The 17,977-nt window shown below is 35.9% G+C and overlaps 1 protein-coding gene across 2 annotated transcripts in view; it reads right to left on the bottom strand.

Annotated features, from left to right (window-relative positions):
• EMCN (endomucin) overlaps positions 1-16,843 on the bottom strand; it is a 95,466-nt gene extending 78,623 nt beyond the window's left edge. Inside the window, exon 1 of one of the 2 annotated variants that reach the window (XM_055342550.1) lies at positions 16,639-16,843. In XM_055342550.1, the coding sequence (XP_055198525.1) occupies positions 16,639-16,708 (70 nt within the window). In that variant the 5' untranslated portion in view covers positions 16,709-16,843. The remainder of the gene's footprint in view (positions 1-16,638) is intronic. The other variant, XM_055342549.1, reaches the window with a different exon arrangement.
• Positions 16,844-17,977: the final 1,134 nt, after the last annotated feature.

The raw sequence follows: 17,977 nt of genomic DNA, 5'->3' as shown, positions 1-17,977 counted from the left end.
TTAAGGAGTCTTATCATCTACCCAATAAGACAGCTTATTTTCTTTTTAATAGATCCCAGCTTCAATTTTAAGTTTCTTAAATTCAGGTTCTGTATTTTATTCATACCTCCCAACTCTTGTTATAATTATAAAAGGGTAACATAGATGGAAAAGTGCAAAAATATACATATCATGATAGATATTAGCCAGAACGTGGTGTAATTATGACCAGATTAAGACATAGGATATTCTTAGCAGTGCAGAAACTTCTAGAGAATATTCTATGAATTACATGCCTCTCCTACTGCTCTAAAGGGTAGATACTAATCTTATTTATAGTAATAGTTTCTAGCCATTCTTTAAAAAAAAGATTTTATTTATTCATGAGAGAGAGAGAGGCAGAGACACAGGCAGAGAGAGAAGCAGGCTCCATGCAGGGAGCCTGACGTGGGACTCGACCCCGAGTCCCCAGGATCATACCCTGGGCTGAAGGCGGCACTAAACCACTAAGCCACCTGGGCTGCCCTCTAGCCTTTCTTTATAGCTTTACTGTTTATGTGTACATCTGAATATGATAGAATTTGAATTTGAATGTTCTTAACTTTATGTAAATTGCAATATATTGCAGTATTTTTTGTTTTGTTCAACGTCATATTTTGAGATTTTTTTTATTTAATTGATTATAGCTACAGTATGTTCATTGTTGTTGCTGCATATGGTTAATTAAATAAACCATTATCTACTTACTAATTTTGTAATTCATAGACTTTTGAACTGTCACTAATTTTTGTCTATTCTAAAAAATGTGCTATGAGCATACATGTATTTCTTTTTTTTTCAAACATGAAGTACGTATTTAAGACTACCAATTATTTTTGTTTTTGTTTTGGGATTGAGTTCATTGTTTTCATTTTACTTACTGATTTGTAGTTTTTCTGCATACTCCATATGCATCTTTTTTTGGTCATTTATACCCATGTCAAATAACTTGTCCCATTTTGTGGCTATCTTTTCACTTTTGCTGTCATTTCTTTTGATAAACATAATAATTAATTTTAGTGCAACAGAATATATGCCCTTCATTTATAGTATTTTTGTGTATTTTCCTAAAATAAGGTTATATAGATATTCCCCTATGTGTACCATCTTTGTTTCATATCAAATATCCATATATCTATAGGTCTGTTTAAGAGCTCTTAAGTCTATCCACTGATCTATGTGGCATCAATGCTACCATTCTTGATATTTCTACCATACACCAATTTGACAGTTTTAATTATCTTTATTATGGGACTTGAAAATTGATAGAACAAGTTCTCCTTCTTTATTTTTCTTCTTTAAGACTTATTTTCAAGATTTTCTTGACTTTATGCATTTCCACAAAAAAAATTATAATCAGCTTCTTATATTCTACAATAAAATTTATTAGGATCTTAATCAGAATTATATTGAATCCTAGGTCTATTTGGACAAAATTAACATCATTTAAGTGCTGTGTTGCCCAATTCAATGGACATGGTATACTTTTCTAACTTTTAAGTATTTCTTTAATCTTTAATTTTATTCAATCAATTTTATTCTTCTTCTCTTACAAATCATGCCTATATTAAGGGAAAAGGAATCATGGATATCCTTTATTAGAATTATTTACATGCACTTGGTGTTCTTTTTTGATGTTTTTCTAAATTGTATTTTGATACATTTTCTTTTTCAAATAGCTATTGCATAGATAGAAATACAATTAATTTATGTAAATTCTATATCAAGAAACCTTAGGTCTTTATTTCTAATAATTTATCAGTAAATTCTTATAGATTTTCTATTTTTACAATCATAACATAATATGTCCAAATACTAAGTTTTTATTTTTTTATCCAATCATTGTAATATTTATTTTTCTTATTTTACAGTACTAGCTAGCATATTTGGTACAATGTTTTATAAAAGTAACATTACTGGGTTCCCCTGGGTGGCTCAGTTGGTTAAGCACCTGACTCTTGATTTCAACTCAGGTCATGACATCAGGGTTGTGAGATGGAACCCCAGAGTAGGCTCCACACACAGCAGAAAGTCTGCTGGAGATTCTCTGCCTCTCCTTCTGCCCCTCTTGCTGCTCAATCTCTCTTTCTATCTCTCTCTCTCACACACACACATACATTTATATTGTATAAACATATAGTTTTGAGAGGCTATATTTTTTAGAAATTTATTGATTTTATATAAATTTCAAAAATTGACAAAACTTCTCATCACATCCACTTAAACTTTTAGCAGCATCTATAGTCATGTCTTCCTTTTCATTTTTGTTTGTTTCTTCTTTTCTTTTTCCTGATTAATATTGGCAGAAGTTTAGCAGTCTTATTATTATATACAGGAATTCTTTGCATTTTATGTTTCTTTTGTAATTCATTAATTTTCACTATTACTTTTCTTATTTTTTTCCACCTACTTCATTTGGGTTTATTTTGTCTTTTTATTTTTTCCTTTCTAGCGTGTACTTTTAAGACAATAGAGTTCCCTCTAATCACTGAGTTAGCTCCATCATACCCATTTTGGTATAAAATATTTTATTTCTCTTCATATTCAACATATTTTCTAATTTTCATCATTATTTCTTCTCAATGATCCATAGCTTATTTATAAGGAAATGTCTTAATTTCTAAACATATGGAGACTTTTATTGTTCTAATTATAATATTGGTTTATAGCATAATTAAACTTTGAGAATACACACATTGAAGTCTTTGTTTCAAAGGAAAGATTGGCACAAATATCTGTATATGTGAACATTAAAGTTTTATTCAGTTACTAATGTATGTGATATCACAAAGTTCTGAGACAAATAATCATATACAATTTTTCATATAAAATATCTAAAACCTGTTCTGTGGACACTTGAATCTCTTTTCTTACTCTGGAACATGAAAAAACTAAAGGGGTGGAGATAATTACATAGATACCATTTTACAGGAGACTGTCTTTGCAAAATACTCCTTTTGAATCCCATTCTCAATTTCTTCACCCCTAAGGGGCAAAGCTTGTGTGGTCTGTTATGCAAATCTATCTTAGAAATGTTTTGAGTCCTGTTCCACAGTGCTATGAAGAGAGTTGGGCTCTTTAGTATCTAAAATTCTGGGTTAACAGAGGATTACCAGTGCTTTGGAAGAAGCAACCAGTGGATTCCTCTAGGAGGAGGATCCATTCTTAGGAACCAAAGAGCTGCAAAGGAGAAGAGGCCCAAAAGCACACCTTTGATGAACCCATAAAAATGCACTATTCTGCAGGCTCTGGGCACAACTTATGGTGTTAGGTCAAGTAATACCTTTCATTTAACTTTCTCACACCTTTTTCACTCTGTTCCTAACATAGAGTGGTCAGAAAGAGACTGGAGAGGGGACAGGGAAGCAAAAAAAACAGAGAAATTATAAAGAACCCACTGGATAGAATTCCATCCCACACTGACATGAGCTGTAGGAGAGAACTTTATTATTTTGGATTGTATATTCCAATTTTGAACTGATAATGCTGCAAACTTAGTTGTCCATTGGATTGTTCCCTTAAGAATGAGCAAAAAAACTGTGGGCCGTCAATATTTTCTTAAAGGCAGGAAGTTTTTTTTCACCAAATAAATTGTAAAGAGATGGTAGGAAACAAAAATACAGTAGAATTTTAATCACATTGTATGATTTGAAAATTTAAACTCATTTTCTAAGTTTTATGCTTTCCTACAACTATGAAAAAAGTAGTAATCCATGCAAAGTTAGTTATTTATAGCTATATTTCAATAGAAGCATTCTTATTTATGAAAAATGAAAAAATTTGTGACTGGAATATTGCTCTAAAATTCTGAGATTGAGCTAGCAAGCCTAATCAATTGTAGGAAACTTCTCCAGAACCCTGTCCTTTCAAAATCCATCACATCAACACAAACATGGTAATATATTTGAACATTCCACATTTAATGTTTATATGAAATCCTACAAACTCTATGAAATAAGTGAAGGAATTAACCCCAGTACTCACAGAGTTTCGACAAAGAGGTGAATGAGAGATTCAGGAAGGGTATAAGCACACATATGTTTGTAGAAGACAGAACATTCCACAATTTAGAGGGGTATGTATTACTGAGGTTTAACTGAATGCTGCCATGAGGGAATATGAGGCCTGGAGTTACCAGAAAACCTGAAAATAAGATTGTTAATTTCCTTCTTTGTTAACTGTTTTGTGAAATTTTCTTATTTTCAAATATTTTCCCGTAGTCGTAAAAAACTGTGAGGCCAAACAACACCCACCTGTAGGTTATGTCAGAGGATGCTTGTTTGTGAACTCTGGAAGAGAGTTTGTTGATTTCTTCCTGTAACTTTTTTATTAAGTAATGGCAGGTGATAAGCCAGTTGACAAATTTCAACTTGTCATTCTCTAATACTAGAAATTTTCCTGCATATCTAGCACAGATTCATAGCATCACAGTTTCTTAATTTCTTTTCATGCTTACAAGATATTTACTAACATTGATCATTTAATTCTCCACACCTTCTCAAGCTCCTCTGGCCCCAACAATTCAACCAGAAATATTTGTGTTGGGATTATTAGACACATTCTGACACCACTTAAAACTTTGATGGGAATGTTTTAGCTATTTCTCTATTATGTGAGGTAGTTAATCTTGAGCAGCAATGGAACAGAGGCCCAAGGTCTTTCAGGGTTAATGAAAACAGGAAGCAGATTAATAGCAGAATGTAAAGGAATCAGTAGGATCTTATAATGAGTATGGAATTTCCTTACAATGGGACGGTCAAAAAGGCTAGAGTTTAAACCTATGCATCTATGGAGATTTCAGTGCTCTAACTAATATTTGTCTTGGCCAAATCTAGTTTCTATTATACTAAACTAGTACAAAAAAGAAAAAAAATCACAGTGAATTGATACCAAAATTCTCTCTGAAAGCACTAGATCCTAGCACTTTTCTTTAAAGGTAAACACCTCTGGTCATCTTGTGCATATGGGGCAATAAGAAGAGTTCAGATGACAAGTCAGGAAATTGGAATCTAGTTCAGGATTTCTCAGAATGTATGTTCATATACCAGTATATAAAAATTATCTGTAGTAATTGCTGGGAGTGTATTTGATTGGATTTTACTGGACGAAGTCTTGGGACCACGGGGGGGTGAGTCCTAGGAAAATCTATTTTTAACAGTCACCTTAAGTGGTTCTAATAAGTAATAAATGTTAAGACCCAATGATCTCAATTACAGTGTGTGTGTCCTTGGGCTCTTCTCTGACAATGAGCCAATAACACCTGCACAATCCCCTAGGCAATGGCAAAGATTAAATGGTATAATTGATCAATGGAGTACTTTGAAAAATGTACAGTATTTTGCAAATAGAACAGATGGAGGAATGAAAGACTAGTAAGAGATTTAATGATAAGAAGAAAGAACCTGAGGCACCTGCATGGCTTAGTTCGTTAAAGCCTCTGACTCTTGCTTTCAGCTCAGGTCATGATCTCAGGGTCATGGAATAGAGCCCAGCATTGGGCTGCTCCTACAGCACGGAGTCCACTTGAGATTCTCTCCCTCTCCTTCTGCCCCTCCCCCCGCTTGCTCTCTCTCAAATAAATAAATAAATAAATAAATAAATAAATAAATAAATCTTTTTTAAAAAAGAAGTAGAAAAATTCTACTGAATACCAGGTCTTTAAGAGTAGCTGGAAGGACTGTGGGGAGTGCTGCTCCCAAGTTGTTAGAGCTTTTGTTATATATCCTTCTCCCTGACCTTTTTCATTCCTGATTATTTCCCCATTCCAACCCTCTCCAAGAGGCTTTTTTTCTTTCTCCCAGCCTCTGGCACTTTCTCAGGCTCTTTTAATCTCACCTTTACTCTCAATCTTTTTCTGAATGTCAATCAGTTTCTCTCTCTCACTTTCTCTCTCTCTCTTTCTCTTTCTCTCTCTCTGTGTGTGTGTGTGTTTTAAAAGAATTCCTCCCGCCATCACATGTCTCCAAAATATATACAAAAATTCCACATAGAAAATGGAAAAAGATGTCTTCTGTTGATGTGTATTCTGAGAAATGTCTCTCATGGCAGAGAAGTGACCCTTTACATGTGAATCAGATACTTTCTTAAAGTCCTATCTGAAAACTCCTAAAGGAAACAAACATTAGGGAATAGAATTGAGCATCTTGATCCAACGTGAATAAATCTACAAAGAACAAGATGAAAGTGAAGCAAGATAACTTGAAGCAAAATATACAAAAATTGCTTGTTACAGAGAGAACAGACAGCTGTAGATCTGGAAAAAAGCTTTAATATCATTTAGTCAAACTGCACTCCTATTATTGACAGGGAAATTAAAGACTTGATAAGTTAAAACATTTGCTTGGCTCAGTCACACAGCACACTTGTGGCCCCTGGTAGCTAAGATCAAGGGCTCTTGGCTTAGACAACAATATATTCCACCATTGCACAGGGTTTGCTTGTGACACTAGTCAGAGGTCAGTGAAAAAAAAATGTTATATTGCCAAATATATGTGAATAGCTAAAGTAGACTTTAAATGGTGTCTATGTTGTAGGTGCTGTGTGTTTTTATGTGGCAAAGTAAAAACCTGTTAATTCCCTGTCAGCTGTCCAAAGGGAATTTTATTATTTACTGATCAATGAAATTTTTAAAACCTGGGTACAATTGAATTATCTAATGCCTTTGCTTCTGGACAGTATTACAATAAAGTTAATTACTCAAGATCGTAAATGAAGACTTCAGAGTTAGAGCAGTAAAATCTGTAATCAATGCATCTTTACAATTGCATTTCCATAACTTTACATTTTAGTAGGGATGAGGAATAGTGTGATCTAAGTGTTTCAGAATTACCCAGTGAATGATACATAGAATTACAGGATACCATACTTTTCTTGTGAGGGAGAGACAGGAGTGACTCAATGCTTGCATTCTGATGATCACACCATTCCTATGTGATTTGAACAGTCAGTATAAACCAAATGTGGGTGTTTTTTGCTAATCATACAACAATAAGATGGCAAGTCAATTTCATAAACCAAAGCAAATCAGTTCTGCCAACCAAGAGAGTATCCCAAAATGACACTCAAAACTTCTCCACAGTACAGGCCAAGGATAAAAATAAATATTGTCCTCAAGTTACTGAAAACAAATTCAGGAATGCCTTGTACATTTTCAAGTCTGCTGATTTTTGAAGAAATACAGTTCTCCAAATTAAAGCAAGAGTTAGTTAGTAAGCATCGCCTATGTGTCCAAAGATAGGTCCTAGGGAAAAAAGATCAATTAGACATTGTCTTTGTTCCCAACAGATTTACATTCAGTTAAGTTGTAAATGGACTCTTAACAGCAGGTTTTTAAATGGTTGGTAGCAGTGTCGTTTTTCTTTCTTCTACTTTGCAAATCTATAGAGTTGTAAACTTTAATTAATATAAAACTTGTGCTCAACAAAGACTGTCAGCAATAGAAAGAAGAAAAGAAAAATAATAAGTTTATGGATTCACATAATTTCATTATCTTAATTCCAACAATGCAATTACTATTAATAAATCTTTAGTTAATTCTGTGCATTTAAGATGGTGGCTCTCATTTTTTAAAATTGGATTTGCAGGGAGAGATAATTGAAGGATGTCTCATTGTTGGAGAGAGAAGTTGTCACAATGGCCATGAGCTGACGAATGCAGGAGTGGCCTCTGTGCCCCAGGGACAGAGTCCAAGAACTCAGCGTTTATGTCCTCACACTTGCTGAAAGCCCTAAGAAGGTGATTTCACAGTTCATACCACAGAAAATAATTTCTTTTCCCATTTCAGTTAAAAATAAACTCAATGTGTGATTCAAATGCTTTTTTGTGTTTTGTGTGTGTGGCTTTTATAACTCAAGCGTTATTCTAACACATGGCTATTTGAATGTGTAGCAGCCATAGAAAAACATATAAAGGTATTACAGCTAAAAAAGCAGTGGTGGAATGGCAAAGACCCATCAAATAAGGAAAACTTCTCAAATTTATGAAATGCCCTCCTATTAATCCCTTGATTCTGTGACTTAAATGTTAGCTTGCATTCTAATAACTAGTATTTAAATAGTAATCTATGACTTACAGAGCACTTAAAATAGGTTTTTTTGTATTCTCATGTAACTCTAATACCGTATCAACAAATATCTTTTTTCTCATATTTAGACAAAGAGTTAGAGGCTAGGAAGCATTTAATATTTTTATCGATTTCAGCATACTAAGAAGATGGACACAAACCTGGTTCTCACATTAAAATCAAGGTTCCTTCCACTAACATGTGGAAGCACCTCTCAGATTGAGCAGTGCTCAATGCTTTAAGACAGGTAATAACATGTGAGGATGTTGACAGTTCTCAGGAGTACAAAGTTAGAATCCAAATTAAAAACGAACATAATTTTATTTATTAATTTGAGTGACTGGTGAGTTAAATAACCTACAAATCTGAAAGACACTCTAGACAATAGAGTCTGCATCTATCAAGTTGTGCCTGTATATATTCTGATCAAAAATATAACTTTGCAATCACCTTTCTAGTATCTCATATGGATTCTTCCATGAAAAACTTTCTTGTGCTGGTTTTTCATTTTGTAAGAATTAACATTATAATTATTTAAATGTTTGCTGATTTTTGCGTCAGAATCAATTTGGAAATAAAGCCATTTATCTAAGGAATGGGATATAATAAACTATAGGACTCTGAGTTCTAAACCTCAGCTAATCTTATAGAGTTATCAGATGTAGGCACTATGGTGGGTACTTTGTGTACATCCCTTCATGTGATCCCCCTAATCCTCCCATGATGTAGGCACTGCACTCATTCCATTTTACAGCTGGGAATGCTGAAGGTTAAGTAACTTGCCCAAGTTCACATAGAGAGTAAGTGGCAGAGCTGGAATTTGAACAGTCTGGCTCCAAAAGAATTATAAATGTGACACTAAGTGATTAATGCATTAATAGTTATTTCCTCTGCTTCTTTTCTTCTCCTCCAAGTCCCATATTAGCTGCATTAACATTTATATTGCAGCCAAGCACATCTTTTTTTTTTTCAACTAACTTAACAAAGGGTAGGTAGGCAAATGCCTACAACTCTTTTCATTGCATCCTCCACTAATTAATTGAATCCAGCATCTTAAGAGAACCATTATCACTAAACAGAAACTCATTCATGGCACTTAGTTTGTGGTTTAAAGGAAGTAGAAGATGTTATGAGAAGCAGCAGTGGCTTCTGAATTACTCAATTGACAAGTCTCTATCCTTCCTATTAGAAAAATTCAACTACTGCAATTTCACCACATTGGGAGACAGCAAGCTATAAGGAAGATTTTTGAAGAACAACATCCTCTGGTTTGATTTTAGCCACATTGCTCCAGTAAAACTTTATAGCCCCATTTCCTAATCAGTAAAAATGAGAATCATGAAGTGGGCCTTAAATATTGTGATGGAAATAAGCTGTGTAAAGGGCCAGGCACCATGAATGGTAGACACCAGTAAATGTCAGAATGATACTCACCTGGGTTAACTAGGACCAGTTCTGATTGAGTCTAGGTTTTGACACAACTAATTTGGATTCAAGCCACAATATGAATAGACCGATTTAAAAAGCAGTTCATATTTCAGATGAGCAGTACACCAAGAAAAAAGTCAAAGACTTCAATATTTTTGGCTACTCACCACACAATATAATTCATGACTGACTCTATGCAAACAGGCAAATGTTATCTTTTTTCTCATATTTAGACAAAGAATTGGAGATAAAGAATGTTCTTAGAACTAGACCTGCTCAGAATATGGTTTACCATAGTCATCAAAAGATTGACAAAGCTTTTTGTTTGTTTTTTAAGTGAAGAGGAAGAAAGATGGTGAATAGTAATTGAAGTATTGGAGAAACTGTAACAAGCCTATATCTCGATATACACTACCATGCAAACCAAAATGTTCCCGTCAACAAAAATATTAAGTTCCGGATATCCCCAGAAAGCAGAGCCTGAGACAAAGGCTTGTGTGAGGACAGTCTGTAAAGGAAAGTGAAGTCAGGGGAAGGAATAGAGGGCTACAGCAGTGAAATGGAGCAGGAATAGAAGAGGAGAGCATTCATTCACTGGCTCCATTCCCCCTTTCAGCAAGAACTATCTCACAGAGGGCTACTGTTCCTGAACATCCAGGGCAGACATACAGTAGTGCCAGTGGGGGTTTTGCTGGTGACGCATGCCTTGGTATTAGCATAACAGCAGACAGGAAAGCAAAAGGTAAATATTCACATGAGGTAAGGTGCTGTCAGGCTACACTTGTGTGTAGCAGGTTGCCATAGCAATGGCTGGAGTAAACACAGCCAGAGAGCACATAGGGAAAGACACACAGGTGTCTAATACTCACACAATGGCTGCTTCTATTTAAAGACTAGTTATGATTATCTCTGCTGATATTTCTACAAGGCACAAAACTTCCATTTAAGTTTAGAAAACTATTTTTCTTTTCATTTTTTAAAAACGATTTTTTTATTATACTTGTCCCAAATTTGGGAACTATGTGTACTGGCCTTTCTGGATGTGATTGGCATCACTAATGTTTTTCCCATTGACGCTGATGTTGTGTCTGCAACAGTACAAAAAGGATCTTGTTTGCTAACTAAGAGTTTCTTTTAACACCCAACAGGCATTATTATCCTACCCTGATAGAGCTTTAATGACCCACAGGAATTCAGCAACAGGAAAGGAGGCACTTACCAACAGGAATTAAATGTCTCTTAGAGTACATTCCTGCTTTGACATTCAGTGTTTAGAAATGTGCATCTCAAATTGTTTTCAAAGATGAAGAGGAAGTTGGAAAGTGATGACTAAAAAAATGGCATGGAAGTTGCTTGAATCAGATAATTATTCACAAGTTAAAGTATTCACCTGGAGCTTGAAATGTACCTTCATCAATGAAAAGGACTGGCAATGATCCAGTAAAATAAAAGCGTTCTGAAATCCTCACATGTGCATCATTTTTTCCCCTCAATTATCTGAATAATTGCAATTAGCAAGATAAAATCAGCAGAGAACTTAACTGGTGACAACTGTTATGAATCTCTTGAAAACAGGAATTCTAGAATGATCTTTTCTACTTTTAAGTAGAGACTCTTAAAAAATGAGTCCTGGAAAAAAAAAAAAAAACATTAAATGGTTTGGGGACTAAATACTTTCCCATTGGATTTGTTTGCATATAGGTTCATTCTTCCTATAATCACTCATTTTAGGTAAAATTTTTCTGATAGTGGTGAAACTAAACAGAAGTAATAAGTGAAATGACCTGCTCTAAAGCAATGCTATCTAAAATAACACGTGAATTAATGATATGTGGTATTTACTTAACTTTCTTGAACTTTCCTTTTTGGGAACTTTGCTTTTTCGGAAAGCCATTTTATAATTTTAAGAAATTGAGAATAAGGTTGAAAATAAGGTTTCTCTTTGAATATTTCTAACTATAGGAAGGTATTACATAAGGGATCCCTGGGTGGCTCAGAGGTTTAGCACCTGGCTTCTGCCCAGGGCATGATCCTGGAGTGCGAGGATCGAGTCCCACATCAGGCTTCCTGCAAGGAGCCTGCTTCTCCCTCTGCCTGTGTCTCTGCCTCTCTCTGTCTGTCTCTCATGAATAAATAAATAAAATCTTAAAAAAAAAGAAGGTATTGCATAAAGTATTTTATACCCCAAATGAAAAAGTAGAGCCAACTCTCTTTAGGTATCCTTCCCCCCAATGATTAAAGACAGAGCATTTTCTCCAGATTTGTTGTAAATTACTGTCACCTGGTACTAGGTTGTCCATCTCTCCCTATCACCTTCTCTCCTGGCTACACTTTGGGAATTGGCTTACCTTTGATAAGAAGCACATTTCCCCTTATATTTGGTGCCCATTTCCATAGCCAGGGATCAAAGTAATCCACTTGTGTCCGTATTATATGCTATGAGTCATACATCATGTCCATAATCTTTTCACAAGGACAAGGCAGTAAACTGGTGAGTGTCATTGGAAGAAATTGAAAATGGAAAAAATAAAAGAAGGCAATTGTAGTATTCATTTATGTGTTCATTCAGCTATGTCCTTATTATATACTTAGAACTGCTACTGGACAAACTAACTACATATGGTAATATATCTATATATGGCCTCTACTTTCAAGGTACTTAGAGTCTGGCAGAGGAAATAAGCTATGCCTACCAATCATTAGGATAGAATTTTTTTAAAAAGTGCGGTAAGAGAGTTAGAAATATGAGCATCTAGGTGAGAATTAAATTGTTTTTCTATGTTATTAATCTTACAATAAGCAGAACTAAGAACTTCTGGGGTTTTCAAGAGTAAAGAACACTCAACCCCTCAGGGGCATTCCAACTACCCACGGATATTAATCAGGGGCATTCCAACTACCTAGGGATATTAATTTATCCTGAACATCTCTATTTAAATATCTTATTAGGATTTCGAACTCACCATGTCCAAAATCAAATATATCATTTTTCTCCTTAAACTGCCTCCATCTATCCTTCCCTTCTCCTGCTCCCAAACCATTCCCCTGCTCCTAATATTCAGATAATACTCTCTGTACATCTCAGTGACTTTCTCCCTCATTGCCAGTTAAGAAAATGTCAAATCTCAAACTTTCTACTTCCTTTAAGCTCTTCCCCAGATCATTCTTTTCATTGTATTGACAGACTTTCATACTTGAAATGACATTTGTGCTATTTTCTTTAACTTTTGTCTCTCCTGATTGCAATAGTCTAACTTATATCCTGCTGACAGTTTAATCTTCCCAATTTATAGCCCAATCATATAACTCCCACAGTCAAACACATTCAGAGACTCTAAATTAATTCACTATTCATTTGTAACTATGGACTCTTAACTACTTGACATCTCTCACTCTGGTAGTTGACATATCTTGAGGCTCTATTTCCAACCTTATTTTCCACAACTTACCTGTGTCCAATCTGTGACCTCCTTACATGTGTACACTAGAATATACTGATGTTTTCATGTTCTCAAGAAATTTCATCGATCTGGAACCTCCTGTCTTTCAAATGTCAAAGTTTATCATAATTTCCACTTTGATGCGAAGCCCTTTCTGATGGCCCTCCTCTCATGGTGATCGTCTGGCCCTCAGTGCAAAGGAGACTAGAAGCTGGTAGCCCAGTCTGGCCCTTCCCCTTTCCTCCCTGCACTCCAGTGCTCCTAACTGGTCTCAGGCAAGGCAAAATTACTTTGAGTGGTTGGGCAGGAAGAGATGGATAAGGGCGAACCCTAATGGAGTCTGACCCTCAGGGTAGGAAGATCCAGGCCTCAGAAGAGAGTGGCCACAGCTACCTTATTATTTACCTTTTGAGACCTACAATATAATCATACTTACCATTACTTGACTGTGCTTCTCTCCCCATTTCAAGGGCCATGGTGGAGTCTTACTGATCTCTGCGAATCTATAGCATTTAGCATACTATCTGTTTTACAGTCTATTCAATCTATTTTTTTCCCTCATGAAACCGAATGTTCAATCACTGACAAATGAATTTCTCCAAGCAATTCAATTCTCCATATACCAATAAAATGATGTTTGTTCCTGTCTGCAAATGCCTAAAACATTTTAGTCTTTCCTAAATTAAGGTAATATTCAAAAAGTAAATGGCACTTGAAGAGTACATTGTTTCCTGGGCCTCCTTTCTCTTAGAATCCCTCTTCATTTAACTTCTCTCAGTCCTGACACTCAAAGGCTCATCAATTTAAGCTTAAAAGCAAAAGGGGTTTAAAAGCCACAGGAAGGGGCTGTTCAGGTTTAAATACAATTTTAAAAACCTTGGGAAAGAATGGCAGTTCTTTTTCAGGAACCTCCCATACGTATTTCAACAGAACAGCTTTCCAAATTGGAGGTTGTAAAATATTATACCGTCAACCAAGTAATAGAAAGTCACTGGCTGCTATGTAGAAAGATTCACTTGATTTTCACAATGAGCACAAAAGACTACATTGTATTTATTTAAATCTGAGACTGACAAAAAATGTCAGAAGGAAAAAGAAAAGTAGTCAATTTCTCTAAAAGATCATTATTTAGGAATAAATTACTATGCAAAGAAGCATGGATCTTCTTGACAACTTGTGAATTTAAGGCATATCAAATGCCTCCTTCCTCATTCCTAATAATCAACTCTACGGATGAAATATGGTAAGCATTCTAAGTTTGGGGAATGTACAAAGCTTTGAAATCAATGTGTTTCCGGTACAGAGGGTTAGGGAAAGAACTTAATAAATTAGCTTAGGAAATGCTTCATTTCCTGCACCATAGCTGGGAAGGGAAACATAAGACAGGCAGAGCCAGGTGCAACAAAATCATACACCTGGATGGAAAATCTCTTCCAGTTCCTTCTAGGCACCACTCAGATGGTCAATTTATGCTCTTGAGCAAGAGCTTCCTTTTCTAAGACAAATGAAGTAGTTTTACAGACTCTTTCCTTAAGTTAACAAATAGAGCTGTTGGCAGAGGTTGAAGGAGATAGTTATTATGTAGTCATTATCTCTGCTCAAATGAAAAATTATCTTACTTGGGCTAATAGTTCATTAGAAAGAAGATACCATTAGCAGGTTGGGCTCATTACCAGTGAGGTAAAAAAAGTTGGTATTTTCCTCATTTGATCATAATAGGAAAACCTGCCAGGTCAGCTCTGCATCGTCCTCCACTTTGCCGTCTTTCCTTACAGCGAGGTTTTGCAGGCTGATTCTATTGATCCTGTTTCATTTTTGCTTTCAGAAAGACTCGTAATCCATTCAATGTTTAACAATGCCAGGAAAATAGTATACTCGATGGTGCTTACAGACCTGGAGTGGTGAGCAGCCTAACCCAGACTTTTTTTTTTTTTAAGATTGTATTTATTTTTTTTTTAATTTTTATTTATTTATGATAGGCACACAGTGAGAGAGAGAGAGGCAGAGACACAGGCAGAGGGAGAAGCAGGCTCCATGCACCGGGAGCCCGACGTGGGATTTGATCCCGGGTCTCCAGGATCGCGCCCTGGGCCAAAGGCAGGCGCTAAACTGCTGTGCCACCCAGGGATCCCATAAGATTGTATTTATTTACTCATGAGAGAGAAAGAGAGAGGCAGAGACACAGACAGAGAGATGCAGACTCCATGCGGGGAGCCCGATGTGGGACTCGATCCCGGGTCTCCAGGATCTCGCCCTGGGCCTGAAGGCGGCACTAAACCACTGAGCCACCCGAGCTGTCCCCAGACTTTCAAATTTATATTGATCTGACATCTGTTTATGAAAGTGTTTTCCATGGCATCAAGATTTCCCATGCATATCAAAGAGTTACTTATAAGCTTACACACTGATTTCTGTGGCCCCTCATAAATACTCTTTATTTTTTAAAAATCAGATGCTTAGTAACTCTTTTAAGTTAGATTTCTGGCCTTGATACCTGATGCAACTTAACTCCAGATAAACAGTCATATATGTTTTTGAAGTGTTCAGGATTTCGCCCTAAATTCATTTATGTATTGTGGGAAATTAATGATAAATATCTCTGAAGAGGTGTGCATGATTTTTTCCTACATTATCATTCTAAATTAGAATATTTGTAGGCAGCAAACTTTTGAAAAGAGAACAAGCAAAATAAAATTAGAACTGATTGTTTTCCAGGGCTTTCAGAATCAATATTTCCCAACTGTGTCCTTTTATGATAGTTTATACTTTGGTTTTCACACTTATTAAATCTGTCTCATATTAGTATTACATATTTATTTCTCCCAACAGTATGTTTACACTGTTGGTAAGGACAATGTCTTTATCATTTATATATTCTTTGCACTGATGAGTACATAGTAGGATCCTAATAAATATTTGTTAAATTTAATTGCTTATGGGGAATCCTTCAGAAAGGGCAAACAGTCAGATGTAATAATCTCCTGCAACTCGTCATTAATATCGTCAGGGCTTATAGTGGTTCTTATATATCTGAGTTTCTGAAACTGCAGTCAGTGGGTAGGATTTTTATGTCTATAAATTTCTGAAATGTGTGTATATGTGTAGACATGTGCTTATTTCTGGAGTAAATGTTATTAACTTTAATCAAACGACTCTCCTCTTTACCCATCCTACACCGTCGACAGTAATATTCACTTCCCCAGGCAGCTTGATCCAACCTTTCAATTTATCAAAGCCAAGAGATAGTTGGGAAAAATATAGGCCAGCATCTGCAATGCAGTATTTCTGATTACAGCCTTTCACCCATACTTGACATTCTTGTTATTTCTAGACTTAAAGCCTGAGAAGAGAACATTTTTGAGAAAGAAGAGTACATTTTTAAGTATCATTTCATCCCCAGATTTTTACTCTCAAAAAAATGCTATCATGTATTCTGAGTACCTTTATGGTGCCCTCAGATATACCGCAGGTCCACATTACCAGCAAACATTTTCCTTTCAGTAAAAACAAACATCCCTTTTGTCGAGCCTTTTCCATGCACTCCCCCAATCAACACTCACACATTTGATTCAGCCAATGAATTGCTGAATCCAAGTTTCAGCGGAAGCTCCCTGAAGGTAAACTGAGGCTAAGAGTCCCCTACTAGTGATTTCTGATCCACACCATCAGAGGAATAAGAGAAAACGATACCTGTGTCTTTTTTACCGCTACAAAGACTGGACAGAAGAAGACAAAGGATGGTCACTTGAAGGAATTTCATGGTGCCCGTGGATCGTCTCAGTGGCTTTTCTCTCCAGAGTCAGGCAGAGACAACTCCCTTCCAGCCTGGCAAGGCCTTATTAGCAAATGGAAAAGGTGTGCTGAATGTGAACAGCCACTACCCATTCCCACTTATTTCGGGGGCTCTGATAAAGAACGGGAGGAAATACACACACTCCCTTTGGGAGTTCAGCAGAGAAGAGATTTATTGTTTCAGCCTCTTACAGGAACTTTTTTTTCTCTTCCTTTGGCAGCCACTTGTGTTTTTGTTACTACATTATTTTGTTCTTCTTCAACAAAAAGGTCAGGGCGATTCTGAACAGAAACAGATCTTTCTTGAAAATGGTTCATACAACTTTCTAACTTTTGTTTTGAAAGTGTGTTTCGGACTGGTTATAAAAGGGGCCTTATTAACCAGAGACTCACTTTGGATAAAGAGGCTTTAATTGCCTGAGGGTTAAAGTTTAGAGCAAAATCCACAAGAAATCAACTTTTCTTCTTTCTTTCCAACCTAAAAGCCAGATTAGCAAAGACCATCTTCTGGAGACTAGTGCAAAAACCATATTACATGGGTTCTGCTCTTCTCTTGAGTTTAAAAAAAAAAAAAAAAAAAAAAAAAAAAAAAAAAAAAGGACTTCTTAGGGATGTCCAGGGAGGTTTTTCAGGATATTTCTAATAGACTTAAGCAAGGATATGATCACTTACTGCTCATTCCTGGCTTTTATTGGTGGAATTTGATGAAGAATAAAGAAAAATATACAAGTATCCTCCCCTTTTGGAAACTAGTGTTCAGTGTTTGTGTTATAGTGAGCTGTTACAAGGCAGCATGAACCCTGAGGGTCCAGAGTGGCCCTGCAGAGCTCTTAGCCTGGAACAACACTCAGCACTTCAGCATCAGGCCACCGCAGCTTTGAACTGTATCTTGGGAACTTCTGAGCTTTATTTCCATTTATCGTGTGCATCCATTAGCAAGATGTGTCCTAAGATAGGAGAAAAAACTAAGAAAGATTATTTTTTTTAGGGCGGATTGGGAATGCTCAAAAATTTCTCCATATAAATTAATAACTGCTTCTTCAATTTATGCCATTTCCACTTGGGAAAGTTTTCATAGGAATTCTCTACTTTCAGATAGCAAGGGAAGCCTCTAACAAACCCCTCACCTCACCCTCAGGATACTCTTCTCTAAGAAATATGATTGAAATGGCACTGGGGTAGAATGGTCTCCCAAATCAGTGAGGTTGAGAGAGACAGATTCTTCAGACCAGAATGC

The sequence above is a fragment of the Nyctereutes procyonoides genome, unplaced genomic scaffold (assembly GCF_905146905.1).
Source record: "Nyctereutes procyonoides isolate TBG_1078 unplaced genomic scaffold, NYPRO_anot_genome, whole genome shotgun sequence".
NCBI lineage: Eukaryota > Metazoa > Chordata > Mammalia > Carnivora > Canidae > Nyctereutes > Nyctereutes procyonoides.
Note: the sequence above shows the minus strand (reverse complement) of the source record. Positions and strands in the feature narration are given on the sequence as shown.